The sequence below is a fragment of the Notamacropus eugenii genome, chromosome 1 (genome assembly GCF_028372415.1).
Source record: "Notamacropus eugenii isolate mMacEug1 chromosome 1, mMacEug1.pri_v2, whole genome shotgun sequence".
In the NCBI taxonomy this organism is placed as follows: Eukaryota; Metazoa; Chordata; class Mammalia; order Diprotodontia; family Macropodidae; genus Notamacropus; species Notamacropus eugenii.
Window position 1 is genome coordinate 108,185,634 of NC_092872.1, and position 21,283 is coordinate 108,206,916.

General features: G+C 37.3%; 1 protein-coding gene across 7 annotated transcripts in view; it reads right to left on the reverse strand.

Annotated features, from left to right (window-relative positions):
- The window catches only part of AUH (AU RNA binding methylglutaconyl-CoA hydratase), a 189,347-nt gene that overhangs the window by 125,448 nt on the left and 42,616 nt on the right, over positions 1 to 21,283 (reverse strand). For all 7 annotated transcript variants that reach the window (XM_072611829.1, XM_072611818.1, XM_072611855.1 and 4 more), the window contains one exon: positions 6,930 to 7,016. In XM_072611829.1, coding sequence (XP_072467930.1) covers positions 6,930 to 7,016 — 87 coding nt within the window. The remainder of the gene's footprint in view (positions 1 to 6,929; positions 7,017 to 21,283) is intronic.

Genomic DNA, 21,283 nt, shown 5'->3' on the forward strand with positions numbered 1-21,283 from the left:
TAGGTTTTGTATAATCCTTATTGTATCTCCATGATATTTAAATTGTTTTATTTTTCTTGTTACTTACAATATTTTCTCCTTAACCTAAGAGCTTTGAAACTTGGCTACAATATTCCTCCAAGTTTTCCTCCTGGGATGTCTTCCAGGTAGTGATCAATGGATTTTTTCTATTTCTCTGCCTTCTTATTCTAGAATTTCAGGGACATTTTCCTTGATAACCTTTTGTAATATATCAAAATACTTTTTTTGTCATATTTTTCAGGGAGTCCAACAATTCTTAAATTGATTCCTCAATCTGTTCTCTAGATCAATTGTTTTTCTGACAAGATGTTTCACAATCTCTTCTATTTTTTCATTCTTTTGACTTTGTTCTATTATTTCTTGGTGTCTTATAACGGCATTAGCTTTCTCATGCCTAACTGTAGTTTTGAAGGAATTATTTTCTTCCTTGAGTTTCTCTATGTCCAATTGCTTTACTCTCTTTTCATAAGTTTCTTGATTTTCTTGGGTTGCTCTCATTTTTTAAAAATTTTTTTCTTCAGTCGCACCCATTTGATCTTGAAAGTCTTTTTTAAGTTCTTGCAAGAACTCTTTTTAGGCCTGGAACCACTTGACATTTCTCACTGAAAAAAAGTGGCTCTGTCCCAAGGCACAACCTTAGACACTCCTCTTCACCCCTAAGCCAGCTAGGACACCCAGGCATATTGTCCTGCAAATGCTATTGCTTCCTATGGTGCATGAGGCAGTCGAAAATTTCAGCTGTCCTCTCTGCCCTGGAAGTGAAACCAAAGACTCTTTGCCTCCTGCAAGAGTTCACAGTCAGCAGAGTCCCTGCCCTTCTGCTGCTGTACTCACCAGGCATATGCTAGCTCCTTCTCCCCTTCAGCCACAATCCAGTCAGGTCAGCTCATTAAAGGGGCCATGTCTTCTTCTTAAACAGGTCTATTCAATGAATGGGCCTTGCCTCACCCTAACTGAGTGCCTTCAAAGACCTTGACCTAAAGGGCCCAAGGATTTCCAGTGCATCCTGGGTCATCTCCAGTCATCCTGAGGAATATCAGATCTCTGGATTCAGATGGCTCTGGAGGAGGTGAGGCTAGTGATGTGCACAGCCCTCACTCACTCAAAACAAAGTCAAGTGCAAGTCACATCATCATTTCTCTGATGGCATAGTCTTCTTTGGCAACAAAGGACGAACACAAGTCAGGTCAGTAGAGCTGTACTGGGCATCCCTTGACAGTGGAAAGTCTTTCAATTTTCTCCTACTCAGCTTTCCAACATCCACACTGTACATGAAGTGAAAATTCTTGAGACTGAAGTTGTCTCCCAACTCAGCTTCCTCTAGGACTTGTGTGTTGATTGCACAGAGTCTGCTTGAAGGTGCTTGCACTTTATTCAGGCCCAACTTCTGCCCCTGGAGATCAAGCCTTTCTTGGGGTCTTCTCAAGTTGTCTCAAAAGGAAACATGCTTTAACCTAACTTTTATTTCTGCTGTTCTACATTCACTCCAAGGTGATGCTCTGTCTTTTTTTGGTGGAGGAAATCTGGAATGCCGAAGTTTTCTGACCTATTCAGCCATCTTCCAAGAATCCTCGATAAAGAAAGTTTTATATCATGGGTAGTTTTTTTATTTTCCCTGGTTTGAAGCCTCTGTCTGATAATCTTAAGAGACAGAATGGCTCATTTTACAAGTCAGGATCTCACAGATCCTTTTTACAATTCTTCCTTCACACTGTTGATGGCACTGTCTATACTATGAACAAGGTTCACTTAGAGATTCAAAGAGCAAGCAGTACTTCAACACAGATATTCTCAAAAGTTTCAGGTGAATAGTGGTTTCCTAACTTGAAATTATTGTGGCTCTGCTGTTATGAGGTTATTAGCTCCATAAGATTTGAGCCATTTTTTACCACATGTACTAGTTACTAGAAAACCAAACTTAGAAGGTTGTACTAAATTATGTTGAGTCTTCATTACTGGTAGACTTATTTTTTAAATTTAATTATTTGTTTTTAGTTTTCAACATTCACTTCTATAAGATTTTGAGATCTAAATTTTCTCCCCATCCCCAAGATGGTGTGCAATCTAATACAGGTTATACATGTACAATCATGTTAAACATATTTGCACACCAGTCACATTGTAAAGAATAATTAAAAACAAAGGGGAAAACCACAAGAAAGAAGAAATAAAAAAAGAGCAAATAATATGCTCCAATCTGCATTCAAACTGCATAGTTCTTTCTCTGGATGTGGATAGCATTTTCCATCATGAGTCTTTTGGAATTACCTTACATCCTTGAATTGCTAAGAAGAGTTAAGTCTATCAACATTGGTCATCATACAATGCTGATTTTATGGTGTACAATGCTTTCCTGGTTCTACTCACTTCACTCAGCATCAGTTCATTCAAGTCTTTCCAGGTTTCTCTTAAACTTACCTGCTCATCATTTCTTATGGAACCATAGTATTATATTATATTCATATCCCACAACTTGTTCAGTCATTCCCCAATTGGTGGGCAAACCCTCAATTTTTGATTCTTGACCACCACAGAGTTGCTATAAATATTTTTGTACATGTGGGTCCTTTTCCCATTTTTATGATTTCTTTGGGATACAAACCTAGAAGTTGTATTGCTGGATTAAAGAGCTTACAGTTTTATAACCTTTCAGGCATATTTCAAATTGGTCTCCAAAACGTTTGGATCACTTCACAACTCCACCAATGCATTGATGTTTCAATTTTCCCACATCTTCGCCAACACATCATTATCCTGTTCTGTTATGTTAGCCAGTCTGATAGGTGTGATGTGATACCTCAGAATTGTTTTGATTTGCACCTCTCATCAATAGTGATTAAGAGCATTTTTTCATATAAGACAGCGTTAATTTCTTCACCTGAAAACTGCTTCTTCATTTTCTTTCACCATTTATTATTTGAGGAATGACTTGTATTCTATAAATTTGCTTTAGTTTATTTTAGAAATGAGGCCATTATCAGAGACACTGGCTATAAAAACTGTTTCCGGCTGGCGGAGCCAAGATGGCGGAGTAGAAAGACACACATACGCTAGCTCCAAACCCACAGCCCATAAAATATCTGTAAAAAAGAACTCCCAACAAATTCTGGAGGAGCAGAAGCCACAGAACAATGGAGCAGACAAGATTTCTGTTCCAGAGAGCCCTGAAAACCTGACGCAAAAGGTCCTTCACACTGCAGACCCGAAGCCAAGCCCAGCCCTGCCTTGGCTGCGTGGCACCGAGAGGAGCGGATCTGAGTGGGCTTCAGGGACAGAATCTCCAGTGGTCACACAGGTCCCTCCACCCACGGGCCCCAAAGGCTGGTGAGAGGGTCTTCTCGGCTTGCCAAGAGGGGAGTGGGGTGCCCCCATAACTCAGGCCCTCTCGGGAGGCAGCAGTGGAGGGGGGAGCAGACAGGGGCTCCCCAAACAGGCAGGAGCCTGGATCCATTATTGAAGGTCTCTGCATAAACCCGCTGAGGGAAGTGAGCTCGTGAGGCGGCCCTGCCCCCATCTGAGCACCTGAACTTTATCTCACACTGAAAAGCAGCCCCACCCCCACCCAAAGCCCTGAGGCTGGGAAGCAGCATTTGAATCTCAGACCCCAAGTGCTGGCTGGGCAGATCTAGAGGCAAAGTGGGTGTGAAGAGAATATTGAGAAGTCAAGTCACTGGCTGGGAAAATGCCCAGAAAAGGGAAAAAAAGTAAGACTATAGAAGGTTACTTTCCTGGTGAACAGGTATTTCCTCCCTTCCTTTCTGATGAGGAAGAACAATGCTTACCATCAGGGAAAGACACAGCAGTCAAGGTTTCTGTATCCCAGCCCACCCAATGGGCTCAGGCCATGGAAGAGAGCAAAAAGGATTTTGAAAATCAAGTTAGAGAGGTGGAGGAAAAACTGGGAAGAGAAATGAGAGAGATGCAAGTAAAGCATGAAAATCAGGTCAGCACCCTGCTAAAGGAGACCCAAAAAAATGCTGAAGAAAATAACACCTTGAAAAATAGGCTAACTCAACTGGCAAAAGAGGTTCAAAAAGCCAATGAGGAGAAGAATGTTTTAAAAAGCAGAATTAGCCAATGGAAAAGGAGATTCAAAAGCTCACTGAAGAAAATAGTTCTTTCAAAATTAGAATGGAACAGATGGAGGCTAATGACTTTATGAGAAACCAAGAAATTACAAAACAAAACCAAAAGAATGAAAAAATGGAAGATAATGTGAAATATTTCACTGGAAAAACAACTGACCTGGAAAATAGATCCAGGAGAGACAATTTAAAAATTATGGGCCTACCTGAAAGCCATGATCAAAAAAAGAGCCTAGACATCATCTTTCATGAAATTATCAAGGAAAACTGCCCTGAGATTCTAGAACCAGAGGGCAAAATAAATATTCAAGGAATCCACAGATCACTGCCTGAAAGAGATCCAAAAAGAGAAACTCCTAGGAACATTGTGGCCAAATTCCAGAGTTCCCAGGTCAAGGAGAAAATATTGCAAGCAGCTAGAAAGAAACAATTCAAGTATTGTGGAAATACAATCAGGATAACACAATATCTAGCAGCTTCTACATTAAGGGATCGAAGGACATGGAACAGGATATTCCAGAAGTCAAAGGAACTAGGACTAAAACCAAGAATCACCTACCCAGCAAAACTGAGTGTAATACTTCAGGGGAAAAATTGGTCTTTCAATGAAATAGAGGATTTTCAAGCATTCTTGATGAAAAGACCAGAGCTGAAAAGAAAATTTGACTTTCAAACACAAGAATGAAGAGAACCATGAAAAGGTGAACAGCAAAGAGAAGTCATAAGGGACTTACTAAAGTTGAACTGTTTACATTCCTACATGGAAAGACAATATTTGTAACTCTTGAAACTTTTCAGTATCTGGGTACTGGGTGGGATTACACACACACACATACACACACATGCACACGAGACAGAGTGCACAGAGTGAACTGAAGAGAATGGGATCATATCTTTAAAAAAATGAAATTAAGTGGTGAGAGAGAAATATTGGGAGGAGAAAGGGAGAAATGGAATGGGGCAAATTATCTCTCATAAAAGAGGCAAGCAAAAGACTTATTAGTGGAGGGAAAAAGAGGGGAGGTGAGAGAAAAATATGAAGTTTACTCTCATCACATTCCACTAAAGGAAGGAATAAAATGCACACTCATTTTGGTATGAAAAACCTATCTTACAATACAGGAAAGTGGGGGAGAAGGGGATAAGCAGGGTGGGGGAGATGATGGAAGGGAGGGCATGGGGAGGAGGGAGCAATTTGAGGTCAACACTCATGGGGAGGGACAGGATCAAAAGAGAAAATAGAAGTAATGGGGGACAGGATAGGATGGAGGGAAATATAGTTAGTCTTATACAACACGACTATTTTGGAAGTCATTTGCAAAACTACACAGATATGGCCTCTATTGAATTGCTTGCCTTCCAAAGGGAAGGGGTGGGGAGGGAGGGAGGAAGAGAAGTTGGAACTCAAAGTTTTAGGAAACACTGTCGAGCACTGTTCTTGCCACTAGGAAATAAGAAATACAGATAAAGGGGTATAGAAAGTTATTTGGCCCTACAGGACAAAACAGAAGATGGAGACAAAGGCAGAGAGGGATGACAGAAGAGAGAGCAGATTGGTGATAGGGGCAATTAGAATGCTCAGTGTTTTGGGATGGAGGAAGGGGACAAAAGGGGAGAAAATTTGGAACCCAATATTTTGTGAAAATGAATGTTAAAAATTAAATTTTAAAAAAGAATCATAAAAACAATGGACACAGGAACAGCAATATTATAATGATGATCAAATGTGAAAGACTTAGTTACTCTGATCAAGACAAATCAAAGGAATCATGACGAAAAATATTACCCGAATGTATTGTGAAATCTACTTTATTTTTCTTGCTTTTTTTTTCCAACATGGCTAACGCAGAAATGTGTTGCATGACTTTACATGTATCACCACTATATTGCTTGCTTTCTCAATTGTTGGGGCAGCAGCTGGAATCAGAGCAAGAATTTGGAACTCAACTTTTAAAAACAAGTATTAAAATTAAACAATAAATTTTTAAAATATAAGAGACAATACCTCCCTTCGCTCCTTCGTAAAGATGGGAATTGGAATAAGTTGTTGGGAGATGAAGTACAATGTAACTTAAGAGATTCTGAAAGCCTTCCCATTCTACCCTGTCATGCTCTTAAGGAGGCACAGTAAAATGAACCCATTAACAAGTTTGCACAAAGGAGAGTATGCTGAATATCAAAAGCAGAAGATCTCAGTTCAAATCAATAAATAAATCAATTACCATTTATCAGATACCTATTATATGCCAGGCATTGTGCTAAAGCACTGGGAAAAAGGCAAAAAGAAGATCTTGGCTATGTTAACTAACTAGTTTTGCTGAATAAAATTAACTTTTAAAATGGTCATCATAGGACAAGAGATAAGAGAGGTAGGTCTAGAGTCAAAAGACCTGGATTCAAATCTAGGCTCTGCAATTTTCTATGTCTGTAACCTTCCGTGAATAACAATTTCTCTAGACCTGAGTTTTCTCATCTGTAAAATGAGTAAGTCAGAGTAGATAATCCTCTCAAAGGTCTTTCAACTTAACCCTATTATTTGATGATGTAAGGAGTTAAAACAAATTAGTCTCTTCTTTCCTCCTATCCCTCCAAAATAACACATCCAGGTTAATTAAATGTCAGTTTCTGTGGTTAAACACACACATATATACATTTTCCAAAACTAAATTATACTCAACATAGTTTAAAAACAGTAATCTAGGAATCATAATAATCTAGTTATAAATATACTTTTAGCTTAATTTTTTTGTAGAAGTAATTGTTCATACATTTTACCACTTATCTGAGCTGACTTTTAATGTCATCTTCAGTGAATTTACTCACCTATTTCATTAATTACTGCTCTTGATTTGGAGACAAAAGAACTAACTTCATTCAAATTCATTTGGGTTCTTTCCTTAAGGTCAGCACCTGCAAAAGATATATATAAGTATGTATACACACATAAATTCTTTATTATAAAGAACTTTGTAAAAGGTAAAACATTTATATACACTTGTTCACATACAGCTTTAAGATTGTCACATTCCATTCATGCACTAAATTGTACTATAAATTCTCTTCTCAATTACTATAAATAACATTAGTAAATTACTGGCATCTCATTTTTAGAACTTCCCACACAGAATAACTACTTAAGGCATATTTACACAAAAAGATAAATATGAACTTTTGTGGCTTCTAAAAATGAAACCTATTTTCTAGAAAATGTACTAATAATTACAAATAAAATACTATAAGCATGCAGAATATAAATAAGAAAACAGGTTATCTAAGTAATTTATATTGTTTCTTTTTTCAGTTCATTAGAAATTTAAACAAATCTACATAGGAAAAGCAATGCACTAATAAATCTTTTCTTTCTTTTAACAAATGGTCACTAACTTATAAAAAATTAATTGTGAGTTATATATAAATATAAAAGATTTAAATTTGACAGCAGGGGATAGATATGCAAAAAAGGGAAACAAAAGCTTAAACTAAAAATTGTTCTAAAATTTGTATCTATCTTAAAGGATTTTAAACACATACCTCTCACTTTCAATGAACTCTTTTGAATCTCAAATGAGATAAGGTATATAAAACACTGCAGTTTAAAGTGCTATGTGAATAGTTAGCATTAAAGAAAACACAGGAAGCTTCATCATTAAATAACTAGCTTTTAAAAAGAGGCTTCAGATGCAGATGAGGTGGGAGAACAGGGCAAGATAGAAAGAAGGTGAGAGGTAGGATAGGAAATTCTTAGAAAAAATTATCCATCCTCAGTGCCTCTACTTACTCCCCTCTCATTTCAAAATCTTTAGCAAAATGGTATCCAACCTATCACTCAACCTAAACTATTCTGTCCAAAGTTACCAATGATTTTGTATTTACTAAGTTTGATGATCTTTTCTCAGTCTTCATTCTTCTTGACCTCTTTATTACATCTGACACTGCCGAATGTACTCTTAATGCTATCTCCTCAAGGTTTTCACTTGCCTGTGACAAAAATTATTCTTCCTCTCTCATATTAATATCCAATTATTAAAACTGGAGAGATCCAAGCTTTTTTCTCCTTGTCCTATTTTCTTCTCCAATTTCTCAAGGACAAGGGAGATGGAAGATAGGATTAACATTTTCCATATTCTGGGTATTGCTACTGCACCCAAATAGCTCAAGCTTGGGTGGGGGTGGGGGTATAAATTCTTTGTCTAGATTGTCCAAGGCTGGGGGTGGTCTGAATAATAGGGATATTGGTGTCTGGTCAAGAGTGATTTGATGTCACTCTCAGCACCTCCTTGGAGTGAGCTCACTTCTCTTATCAAGAGTTATCACCCCAAGGAACAGGCCTCTTCCAAAATATATATAAGCCATGAGTCTACCACCATGATTATCCTAGGCATTCAAAAGGGCCACTGATGTCCTTTTATTATAAAATTACCCAAAAATTATATTTCTCAAACTTCTTAAACATCACACCTGATTCTCCTCCTATCCTTACAAACCTTCCTTAGTTTCATTTCAAGGGTCATCAGTCATCTCACTTCTCTGTGTATTTCCAAAAGCTCTAGCCTGGGTCTCTACATTGGGCTGATCAACGCTCCCTTGACTGAGTTACCCATTATGAGGAATGAATGAGGCAAGCATCTAGACAGGTAGGTAGGCCCAGTGGAAAAGGTTCTGGGCCTGGAATCAGGAAGACCTGAGTTCAAATCTAGCCTCAGGCACTCACTACCTGAGTGACCCTGGGCAATTTACTTAACCTCTGTTTGCCTTAATCCACTGGAGAAGGAAATGGTAAACTACTCCAGTATCTTTGCCAAGAAAATTCTACAAAGGGTCACAAAGTTAGATATGACAGAATGACTAGTCCAACTACAACAGTCAAGCATCAGAATACCGTTACAGATCCTCATAGCTTCTTTGTACTCAGGCAATGAAAAAGTCACATCAACAGCCTGAGGTTTCAGTCCACTGAACTACAATCTTAGGGAATATCTCAATACTGTTTAAGGAAAAGCTAGACCAACTTGAATGGAGGAAGAGGTTAGAATACTGGTTCTATTAGCCTCCAACTTCTGCTGGTAAAATTCTTAAGCCTTTCACCACTTCAATGACTTTAGGGCCACTTTATTGGTCAACCCTGAAATCTGGTATTCAAAAAGTCTAATACAGACAGCAATAAAAGAGGATGAAAAAAAAAAACCCCAGAAACATTATAAAACAAAATAAAGAACAACTCCCTGAAGTAGTGGTCTCAAAAAGGACTGCATCCAATATCTAAAAGATCAGATTCATATGGTAGGTTTTTCAATGTAAAAAGTTGACCATAAATGGGAGCAGCACCAAAAACATCAAGGTTACAGCAAAGATGGTGACACTTCTTGCACAGTCACTAATCTTCAATACAGGTCAAGGAGAACTGTCCCACATCACCACATATTTAGTGCTGCTGATCCACTAGTCAGGACCTCCCTTTCCCTCTGAGCCCCATGAGAAAAGGGGAAATACAAAATTTTACCTCTTGAACTAACTCAGAAGGACTGCCCTTTTTCTTCTGTATGAACTGGTTATGTATTTTCACCTTGCCAATAAAGCAAACCTTCCCAACAATGCTACCTCTTGGTCTTTGGGAAAGAGTTACACAATAATCACTGGGTGTTGTACCAGCAGCAGTATGAAAAGTACTGATCAATTTTACCTTATAGTAAGCAGTGGGTTACAGAAGACCTGCATTTTGCCACTGAATGTGCAATATTTTCTCTTCTGACACTGCCAATACAGGTGAGACTTATGCCTGTATTCATTTCCTCCTGGCAATCTCTATTCATGTCCTGGCCTGGGAAACCCACATCTCTTCCTGAATCCTTCTTCTTCCCCCTTCCCCCGTTATTCAAGGTCTTTGCCTACGACTGCCTCTCACCCTCACTCTCCAATCCAATAAAATATGCAATCCAATAAGTATTAAGTGACTACAGTGTGCTAGCCACCATGCTAAATGCTGGGGATATAATTAACAAAAATAAAGACAATCCCTGCCCTCAAAAAGCTTACAATCTAAAACACAGCACGCAAAATGAGGTAGGAAAGCAAAAAGGGGAGACCATGGAGTACCCATAAAGGGGGCACTTTGTTCCATGGAGTTGAGACCCGGCAGCGCAGACTAAAAATAGAGCATTGCTACAGAACTGAGCATTACAGCACTGCTACTACTGCGACCTGACTTCATTCCATTATGGCAGATTTGATTCCTGCCAACCCAGCAATCCCTCCCACCACCAATTAGAAGGACCCTTGCTAGCTAAAATCTTTTTCAGGAACACTACAGGTGCCACTGATGTCATGCCTGACTTTGTCTTCCTATCCTGGGGGAAAAACACAAAGCAGAAAGCAACAAAGACAGAGACTCCAATCTCCAACATTATTGTTCTGTTATTTCAGTCATGTGTGATTCTAACATGATGGCATTTGAGATTTTCTTGGCAAAAAGTAGTTTGTCATTGTCTTCTCTAACTCATTTTACACGTAAGAAACTGAGACAAACAGGGTTAAGTGACTTGCCCAGGATCCCATAGTTAAATAAGTGTCTGAGGTCAGATATGAACTCAGGAAGATGAGTTTTCCTGACTTCAGGCCCAGCACTCTATCCACTGTGCCACTTAGCTGCCCCAGCATCTTCTACATAAAGCCTTTTCTAATGTCCCTACCTACTAATAGTCTCTTCTTTCTTGAGGACCTTGAATTTAACTATCTTGCATGACTTCTATTTATTCCCTTTGAAATTATAGCACATGCTCTGAATTTACTCTCTCAATCTCAATTTGCACTGGCAAATAAGCAGCCAGTGCATAGCTTCTATATTTCCCTTCAAGGAGAGAAGTAGCCTTAGGTATTGGGTCAGTTATTCTTATTCTATAACTCATATGTCCCTACTTGCATGCTTCCTGCCATAATTATCAATTAATATTAGTCAGGTACAATTAGTTTCTAAGCTAACTTAAAATTTAAATTTATATAAATGGTATTAAAGTACACTAGTAGGAATAGCACAAAAGTCTGTGGTACTTTCTCCTACATACATATATATGCATACATATATGTACTTGTGTACATACACACACACACACAGTCCCATGAGAAAATAGGCTCAAATTTAGAGAACACATGTGGTAAAGAGGTAACTCAGAGTTCCTGGAAGTTCTTTGCTCTCCTTTATGAAGTACTCAAAAAATCCCCTCAACTTGAAGTTTTAAGTTATACTTGTTTCTAGGTTTCTTATAGATCTTTGAATTTACTTTTCCTAATGTGTTTAATCTGTCCTTGTCTCTCAGTGTTGACAATTCAGCAATCCAAACCACTGCTATCCTGTGCATACTACTAGGCCAGCAATGAAAAAGTCCAAATCCTTCAAACACTCCCAAGTTCACAAGATACACCTCCTGTAAAGGAAAGGGGGGTGTAAAGGGGGGTGAGCAGCAAAAAAACCAAGACTGAATCCAAGATACTCTTCTTTCCCAGCAACTGATTACTTCTCAGGGACTCGCTGAAAATAGATATTCAAATCCTCAATTCAAAACTAGCTCCTTGGTACTATATCAGTCAAATAGCACATGATCAAATCCCTCAAATAATACGAACAGACTTCCTACTCACATAACTGAAATGCGGAGGCCTTGTTCATGATTAGTCCATACCTCTAAATAACTAGGCTGTTTTCTCACTTCCCAAAGCTGTAAGGATACGGAGTCTTATCAGTTACTTTAAATAGGGTAGGGTGATGTGATGAAGTCAATCAGTACCCACTATCACATATATATTTTGCATGTACTTATATATGTAACTATAATCTCCATCCTTCCCATGGCCCACTAGAATTTACATTCCTTGATTTGTTTTTATTTGTATGTCTAGTACCTAGTACGGTGCCTGGAAAACCAATAAGGCATCCAGATTAACTGATTATATGAATGAATAATGAGACAGAAGAAAAAGGCGAAAGTCAGAGAAATGGGGAAAGTGTAGAAAAAGAGAAGAAAAAAAACATATTACAAGTAACACAAAAGTCAATGGAAAGACAAATGGTGCACATATGTAACAACAGACCAATCCTCTGACAGGAAACACAGGAAGCACAGGAAACTCCTAGATAAGAAAACTCTACCAAAGCAAGTTAGTACCATTTTTGAATCTTATATTTTTAGAGAGTTACCTAGAGTAGTAAGTCATTGTGCTTCACACAACTGGTATATTTCAGAGGAAGAGCATGAAATCAGATCTTACTGATTCCAATGTCAACTTTATCCATTATACAATGCTGCCTCTTGTGGGCACAAATGTGCAAGAACATTTTACTAACAAAGACTTATGCGTGTAAAGTGATATAAAAGATGTTCAAAGACAGGGAATGTGATAGAAAAATACACACACACACACACACACACACACACACACACACACACCCCAACATCAACACCAAATAGACTGAACTATTTCTTCTGAAAAGGTCAAGACAGTGAAGTAGAGGAAGCACTACATCTGGGCTCTCCCAACATTCCTCTTTAAACAAATTTAAAATAATGCCTCAATTCTGGAGTGTCAGCGCAAACAAAATGTATGCATGAGATACATTTTCCAGACCAAGGCAACTTGGCAGGTTGGAAGAAGAGGTCTATGACACTAGGGTGGGGGCCAATTTGGCATACACATGGTAGGGAACACCAGTTGTAAGACTGGATATCAGTGACAACAGTAGTAGGAGCTTCAGGAGCTCTCAACTAAGCTGTAATAAAGGAATCAGACAAACAGAGTTTACAGGGGACCACTGTGCTAGCACTAGGCACAGGACTCCACTGATCATATTCACTACCAGGTAATGGGTCCAGGGTAGAGAATAAGGCTTTTCATCCCAAGGAAGCAAGGGGACCTTAGAAGAAATAGCATTTTTGGCCACAAGAGATGAGGAAAGCTTCTTGGATAAGGACCAAAGAGCAGATCAGGAGAACACTATTCCTACTTCTCCCTAGATCACACCATGTTGAAAGCACTAAATACTTCCAACCTCTCAGAACTAGCTCTGAAAACAATAGTGCAAAAAAGTCTAAATCTTAGTCCAACCGTAACAACAGCAAAAAAGATGAAAGATGAAAGTCAAGAAATATGCTGGAAAATGAGCAAACAAGAACAAGCCCATAAAAAAAAGTCCATAAAAAGCTATTATAGTGAAAGGGAATGAAGTGAAAATCACAGCAAGCAAAGTATCAAAGAAAAAAAGCAGATTGGATAAAAGGCCAACAAGAATTCCTGGAGGGATTATTTTAAAAATAAAATAAGCTTACACAAAAAAAACTAAAGAAATAAATGAGAAGGATGCAAGAAAACTATGAAAAGACAATTAAAAACTTGGTAAAAGAGGCACAAAAAAGAACAAGATGAAACAACTGTCCAAATCACAACAACTGAAAAAGTCACAGTTACAGGCAAGAAAGTGATTCACAACTCAGAGGACAAACTAGACAAGCAATGACCACATATCTCCTTAAATCATATTACCCTGAAAGACTGAAAACATGAAAGTCACCAGAATTTCCTATGAAAATAGCAATCTGGCCAGGAGCCAAGATGGCAGAGTAAGCAGTAAATCACTCTCAGAGAACATCGCCTCCAGGAAAAGTCCCGAAGGTAACAAGAAGAAGGTATGTGCAGCCTTTGCACAAGCTGGGCTTAACTGGGGCCCAAACATCTGACAGAAGAATGCATGGGAGGAGAAAGAAACAAATGTAGATGAAGAGGTTTCTAGGAATATGAGCTCACATCTGATACTATGAAGTAAGCAAAGAATCGGGGGGCCACAGAGTGTTTGGGGAGGTAAATGAGGATTTTACTCAGCAGAAGGACACAGATATTTTGAGGCAGTTCATCCAAAGGACGGGAGAATCGTTGGTATCTTGGATGGTGAGAATCAGTGAAAAAGATAAATTTCCTCAGGAGAACAAAGAATAGCCAGTGGATTCAAAGTCAGAATAGACAAGAAGAGAATTATTTACTGCTCTATTGAGAGGAGAGACAGATTTTAAAGGAATAGATGGCATTATAACTAATGAACTATAAAAAAAATACCAAGAAAAGGGGCTTGATACTAGACAGAATAGAGAAGCAAGAACTGTCCCTACAGATCATCCTGAAACATTGTATCCAAGTTCATCACACCTGCAGGGAGAATAGGAAATTGTCCAGGCCTCAGGTCAGATTAAAGAAACTAAGCAAGAATGATGACCCCAAAACTGCAAATTAGAAAACAGTAAACACTGTGAATGAGGCTATGATAGTGGGTTCATAGACTCCAGAAGAACAGCTGACCCTATATCAACCCTGCTTCTACTTGTCTCCTTGTTTCTTTTCCACTTTTTGTCTGTTCAGCTTGTTTGTCAGACTGGTTTTCTGCAGGTTTAATACCATCCACCTGTAGATGTCTGACAGCTTAAACCAGATGTCACCCCCCACCTCATTCAATGTGCTGTCACCTGTGGACCTGGCTTCAACTAAGCTCCATATGCCAGCTACAGAACTGACCTCTCAGCAGATCAAAGATGGTGGAATAAAAGCAGAGACTTGCTACAGCAGTCCCCTCAGACCCAGCCAAATACTCTAAACAAATTCTGGAACTGCATAACAATGATCAAAGTGAAGCAAATCTCCAGACGAATGCAGCCTGGAAGGTCGAGGGGAAGTGTCTATTGCACAGGGTTAGGAGCAGAGTGAAGTCCAGCATGGGCCACACTGGCAAAGACAGGACCCGAGCAGGCCTCAGGGGGTGGGGACAAAATATAATGAAGAAAATAACACCCTAAAAAAATAGACTAATCCAAATGGCAAAAGAGATCCAAAAAGCCAATGAGAAGAATGCCCTAAACTGGTCAAATAGAAGAGGAAGCCCAAATGCTCACTGAAGAAAATTCCTTAAAAATTAGAACCAGAGGGTAAAATAGATGTTGAAAGAATTCACCAACCACCTCCTGAAAGAGATCCCAAAAGGAAAACTCATAGGAACATTATAGCTAAATTCCAGAGCTCCTTGGTCAAGGAGAAAATATTGCAAGCAGCCAGAAAGAAACAATTCAAGTACTGTGGAAACACAATCAAGATACACAAGATCTAACAGCTTCTACATTAAGGGATCAAAGGACTTGGAATATGATATTCCAGAAGTCAAAGGAGCTAGGATTAAAACCAAGAATCACCTACCCAGCAAAACTGAGTATAATACCTCAAGGGGAAAAAATGGTCATTTAGTGAAATAGAGGCCTCTCAAGCACTCTTGATGAAAAGACCAGAGCTGAATAGAAAATCTGACTTTCAAACAGAAGAATCAAGAGAAGCATAAAAAGGTAAACAGGAAAGAGAAATCCTACGGGACTTACTAAAGTTGAAACTGTTAACCTTCCCATAGAGAAAGATACTATTTGTAACTCTTGAGACTTTTCTCAGTGTTAGGGAAGTTGAAGGGCTTACATATAGAAAAAGGGCACAGGGTGAGTTGGATAGGAAGGAATGATATCTAAAAAAACTAAGGGGTGAGAGAGAAATATATCAGGAGCAGAAACGGGGAAATAGAATGGGGTAAATTATCTCATATAGAAGAGGTAAGAAAGTTTTTTCAATAGAGGGGAAGAGAGGGGAGGGAAAAGGGAAAGAGTGAATCTTATTCTCATCTGATTTGGCTTAAGGAGGGAATAACATAACCACTCAATTTGGTATGAAAAATCTATTTTACACTACAGGAAAGTAGGGGAGAAGGAGATCAGCAGGAGTTGGGGGGGGGATGACAGAAGGGAGGGCAAAAGGGAGGAAGAAATAATTAGAAGTAAGTACTTTTGTAAAGGGACAGGGTCAAAAGTGAGAAAAAAATAAATGAGGGGCAGGACAGAAGGAAAATATAGTCTTTCACAACCTGCCTATTGAGTGTTTTGTATAACTACACACGTGTAACCTATATCAAATTACTTTCCTTCTCAATGGGGAGGGAAGAACAGAAAGAAGTTGGAACTCAAGTTTTAAAAATGAATGTTCAAAAATGTTTTTACATGCAACTGGGAAATAAGACACATAGGCAATGGGGTATAGAAATCTATCTTGCCCTACAAGAAAAGAGGAAAATTTTCAGAGGAAGAAATTCAAGCTATATATAGTCATATGAAAAAATGCTCTAAATCACTATTGATTAGAGAGATGCAAATCAAAACAACTCTGAGATATCACATCACACCTATCAGACTGGCTAACATGACAAAACAGGAAGATGATAAATGTTGGAGAAGATGTGGAAGAGTTGGAACACTAATTCATTGCTGGTGGAGCTATGAGCTGATCCAATCATTCTGAAGAGCAATTTGGAACTATGCCCAAAAGGCTACAAAAATGTGCATACCCTTTGACCCAGCAATAGCACTTTTAGGACTGTATCCCCAAGAGATCATAAAAATGGGAAAGGGTCCCACATGTATAAAAATATTTACAGCAGCTCTCTTTGTGGCCAAAAACTGGAAATCAAGGGGATGCCCATCAACTGGGGAATGGCTGAATAAATTGTGGTATATGAATATAATGGAATACTATTGTGCTACAAGAAATGATGAACAGGAAGACTTCAGAGAGGCCTAGAAAGACTTATATGAACTGATGCTGAGTGAAAGGAACAAAACCAGGACAACTTTGTACACAGCAACAACCACAGTGTGTGAGGAATTTTTCTGGTAGACTTAGTACTTCTTTGCAATGCAAGGACTTCTCTTAAGGCAAAATGCCTTCCACATTCAGGATAAGAACTATGGAATTCGATCACAGAATGAAGCAGATCATTTTCTTTTGTATTATGTTTTGGTTTGTTTTATGATTTCTCCCATTCATTTTAATTCTTCTATGCAACATGACTAAGATGAAAATGTATTTAATAGGAATGTATGTGTAGAACCTATATAAAACTGTATGCCATCTCAGGAAGGCAGTGAGAAGATAAGGTGGGAGGGGAGAGGGAGGGGAAAAGTCTAAGATATATGGAAGTGATTGTAGAACACTGAAATAAAATAATTTTAAAAAGTAAGTTCCCTCAAAAAAAAATAAAAATTAAAAAAAGATACACAGAGTGTAGATTCACAATTCCATATGTTCTTTTCTGTTCTTTGGAGAAGAGTTCAAGTTGGTTGATTGTTCATGATAATTTCAAAAAAAGGGGGAAGTAGAATTAAAAGATATCAGGAATGCAAAAGCTTCAAGTAAAACTGATGCCGGTAAAACAAAAAATCTGAGAAAAACAAAAAGGACTAGTTGAGTTTGGGGAAGCAGAATTAGGAAGCCAAGAAGTATGCATAGGCTTAGACATATTGAGGAGAAAAAAAATAAAAGAAAATAGAGGAGAAGGGGATAAGAGAAAGGAGAGGTGTGCTAAAAGGGCAGGCAGATTGGGGGAAGGGGTAATTAGAATGCACGCTGTCTGGGCGTAGGCAGAGGGGAGAGATGGGGAGAAATTTGGAACTCAAAATCTTGTGGAAGTGAATACTAAAAACTAAACATAGATAATTTCTTTTTTTAAAATATTTCTCTAGAAAAAAAAACTGACCTCTAGCATGGGACCTTTTGGGGCAGGGACAGTTCTACATCCAATCTCTGCAAGAAGGAGCTATGGAAGAAGAGACTTTCATCCCTTACCCCAAGATTTACCTCCAATGCAGGAGGTAAAAATATTAAATACTTCCTTTTCATTTCATTAAGCAATAAAAATTACGTGTAATGAAGGGTCACGGAAAGATAAACTAAAAATTAATTGGAAACTAAATAATCTAATCCTAAAGAATGAGTGGGTCAAACAACAAATAATAAAAACAATCAATAACTTCATAAGAGAATGACAATGAGACAACATAACAAAACTTATGAGATGCAGTGAAAATGGTTCTTAGGGAAAGTTTTATCTCTCTAAATGCTTAAATGAATAAAATACAGAAAGAGATCAATGAATTGGGCATGCAACTAAAAAAGCTAAAAAAAGGACAAATTAAAAATCCCCAGTTAAATACCAAATTAGAAATACAGAAAACCAAATGAGATTAATAAAACTGAAATTAAGAATACTATTTATTGAACTAACAAATAAAACTATAAGCTACTTTTACAAAAAAAAATCAATAAAATACATAAAACATTGGTTAATTTGATTTTTAAAAAGTAGAAAACCAAATTACCAGTATCAAAAATGAAAAGGGTGAATTCACCACCAATGAAGAGGAAATTCAAACAATAACTAAGAACTATTTTGCCCAACTTTATGCCAATAAATTTTACAATCACAGTGAAATGGATGAATATTTACAAAAATATAAATTGCCCTGATTAACAGAGGGGGAAATAAAATACTTAAATAACCCCATTTCAGAAAAAATAATTGAACAAGTCATCAACGAATTCCAGGGCCAGATGGATTTACAAGTGAATTCCATCACATATTTAAAAAACAATTAATTCCAATACTATAGAGACTATTTGAGGAAAACTGGGAAAGGAGTCGTACACCAAATTCTTTTCATTATATAAATATAATATTGAGACCTCAACCAGGAAGAGTCAAAACAGAAAAAGATCCACTTCCCTCAAGACTGCAGAGGCAAAAATTTTAAATAAAATATTAGCAAAAAGATTATAACAACTTATCACAAGAATAATATAAAATGACCAGGTAAAATTTATACCAGGAATATAGGGCTGGTTCCATATTAGGAAAACTATCAACATAAATGACCAATTAACAACAAAACTAAAAGAAACAATATGATTATATCAAATGATGCAGAAAAAGCTTGAAAAAATACAACACCCATTCCTATTAAAAACACCAGAGAGCATAGGAATAAATGGAGTCTTCATTTAAGGAAAATAATAAATAGCATCATCTACCTAAAACCATCAGCAAGCATTATATGTGATGGAAATAAACTAGAATCATTTCCAATAAGATAGGGGTGAAATAAGGATGTCCATTATCCCCACTGTTATTCAATATGGTACTAGAAATTTGCTTTAGCAATAAGAGAAGAAAAATTCAAGGAATTAGAATAGGCAAAGAAGAAACACAAATATCACTCCGTAGATGACATGGTATACTTAAAGAATCCTTGAAAAATTACTAAAAAACTACTTAAAATAAACAACTTTAGTGAAGTCGCAGGATATAAAATAACCCAATACAAATCATTAGCATTTCTATATATTATTAACAAAGCCCAAAAGTAAGACAGAAATTCCATTTAGAGTTACTGTAGACATCATAAAATATCTGGGAGTCTACCTGCCAAAACTAACCCAGGAACCTTATGAACACAATTACAAAACACTTTTCCCACAAATAAAGTCAGATCTAAATAAATGGAAAAATATCAGTTTCTCATGGGTAGCTGAGCTAATATAATAAAAGGGACAATTCTACCCAAATTAATTCATTTATTCAGTGCCATACCAATGAAACTACCAAAAAATTACTTTATAGAGCTAGAGAAAACAATAACAAGATTCAGCTGAAAAGAACAGAAGGTCCAGAATATTAAGGGAATTTATAAAAAAAAAATGCTAGGGAGGGTGGCCTAGCCATACCAGATTGTAAACTGTATTATAAAGCAGCAATCATCAAAACTACTGGTACTGAATCAGTGGAATGGGTTGGGTACATGAGACACAGTAGTCAATGCCTATAATAATCTAATATTTGATAAATACCAAAACTCCAGTTTCTGGGATTAGAACTCATTATTTGACAAAAACTACTGTGAAAACTGAAAAATAGTATGGCAGGAAGTAGGCAATGATCAACGTCTTACACCATATACCAAAGGGTACACAATTTAAGATATAAAGGCTAATACTATAAGCAAACTGGGAGAGGAATGTCAGATTTATAAAGAGCAGAATTCATGATCAAACAAGAGACAGAGAACATTGTGAAATGCAAAATGTATAGCTTAGATTACATCAAATTAAAAAGCTTTTGCATAAAGCCAATGCAACTGAGATTAGGAGGGAAGCAGAAAACTGGGAAAGAATTTTTACAATTAGTGTCTGATAAAGGCCTCATTTCTAAAATAGATAGAAGAACTAAGTAAAATTTATAAGAATGCAAGTCATTCCCAATATAATAAATATTCAAAGGATATGAACAGGCAGTTTTCAAGTGAAGAAATTAAAGCTATCTATAATCATATGAAAAAAATGCTCTAAATTACTATTGATGAGAGATATGTAAATCAAAACAATTCTGGGGTACCACAGCACACCTATCAGATCAGTTAACATGACAAAACAAAAAAATAATAAATAAATAATAAATGCTGGAGAAGATGTGGGAAAATTGGAACACTAATGCATTGTTAGTGAAGTTGTGATGAACCAAACATTTTGGAGAACAATTTGGAACTATGCCCAAAGGGCTATAAAAATGTGCACAGTCTTTTGACCCAGTAACACCACTTGTAGGTTTGTATCACAAAAAGATCATATAACTGAGAAAAGGACCCACATGTACAAAAATCTTTATAGCAGCTCTTTTTGTGGGAGCAAAGAATTGTAAATTGAGAGGTTGCCAATATGTTGGAGAATGGCTGAACAAGTCATGGCATATGAATGTAATGGAATATTACTGTGCTATGGGAAATGATAAGCAGGCAGACTTCAGAAAAATCTGGAAAGACTCAATGAACTGATACTGAGTAATAGAACCAGGAGAACATTATACACAGTTAACAGCCACAATGTCCAATGACTAACTTTGATAGATTTCTCTTCTCAGCAATACAAGGATCCAAGACAATTCCAAAGGACTCATTATGGAAAATGCTGTCCACGTCCAGAGAAAGAATTACTGAGTCTGAATCCAGTTTGAAGTATATTATTTGCTCTTTTTTTGTTTGTTTCTCTTTGTTGAGGTTTATCCTATTGGTTGTAATTTTTCTTTACCACATGACTAATGTGAAAACAGGTGCGATATGTATGTACATATATATAGAACCTATATCAAATTACACACAATCTTGGGGTGGAAGGAGGTGAGAAATGGGGAGATAATCTGGAACTAAAAATCTTACGGAAGTGAATATTTAAAACCAAAATTAAATTAATTAATCTTTACAAAGGGAGGAAAAAAGCATGAAAACCTTAAGCTT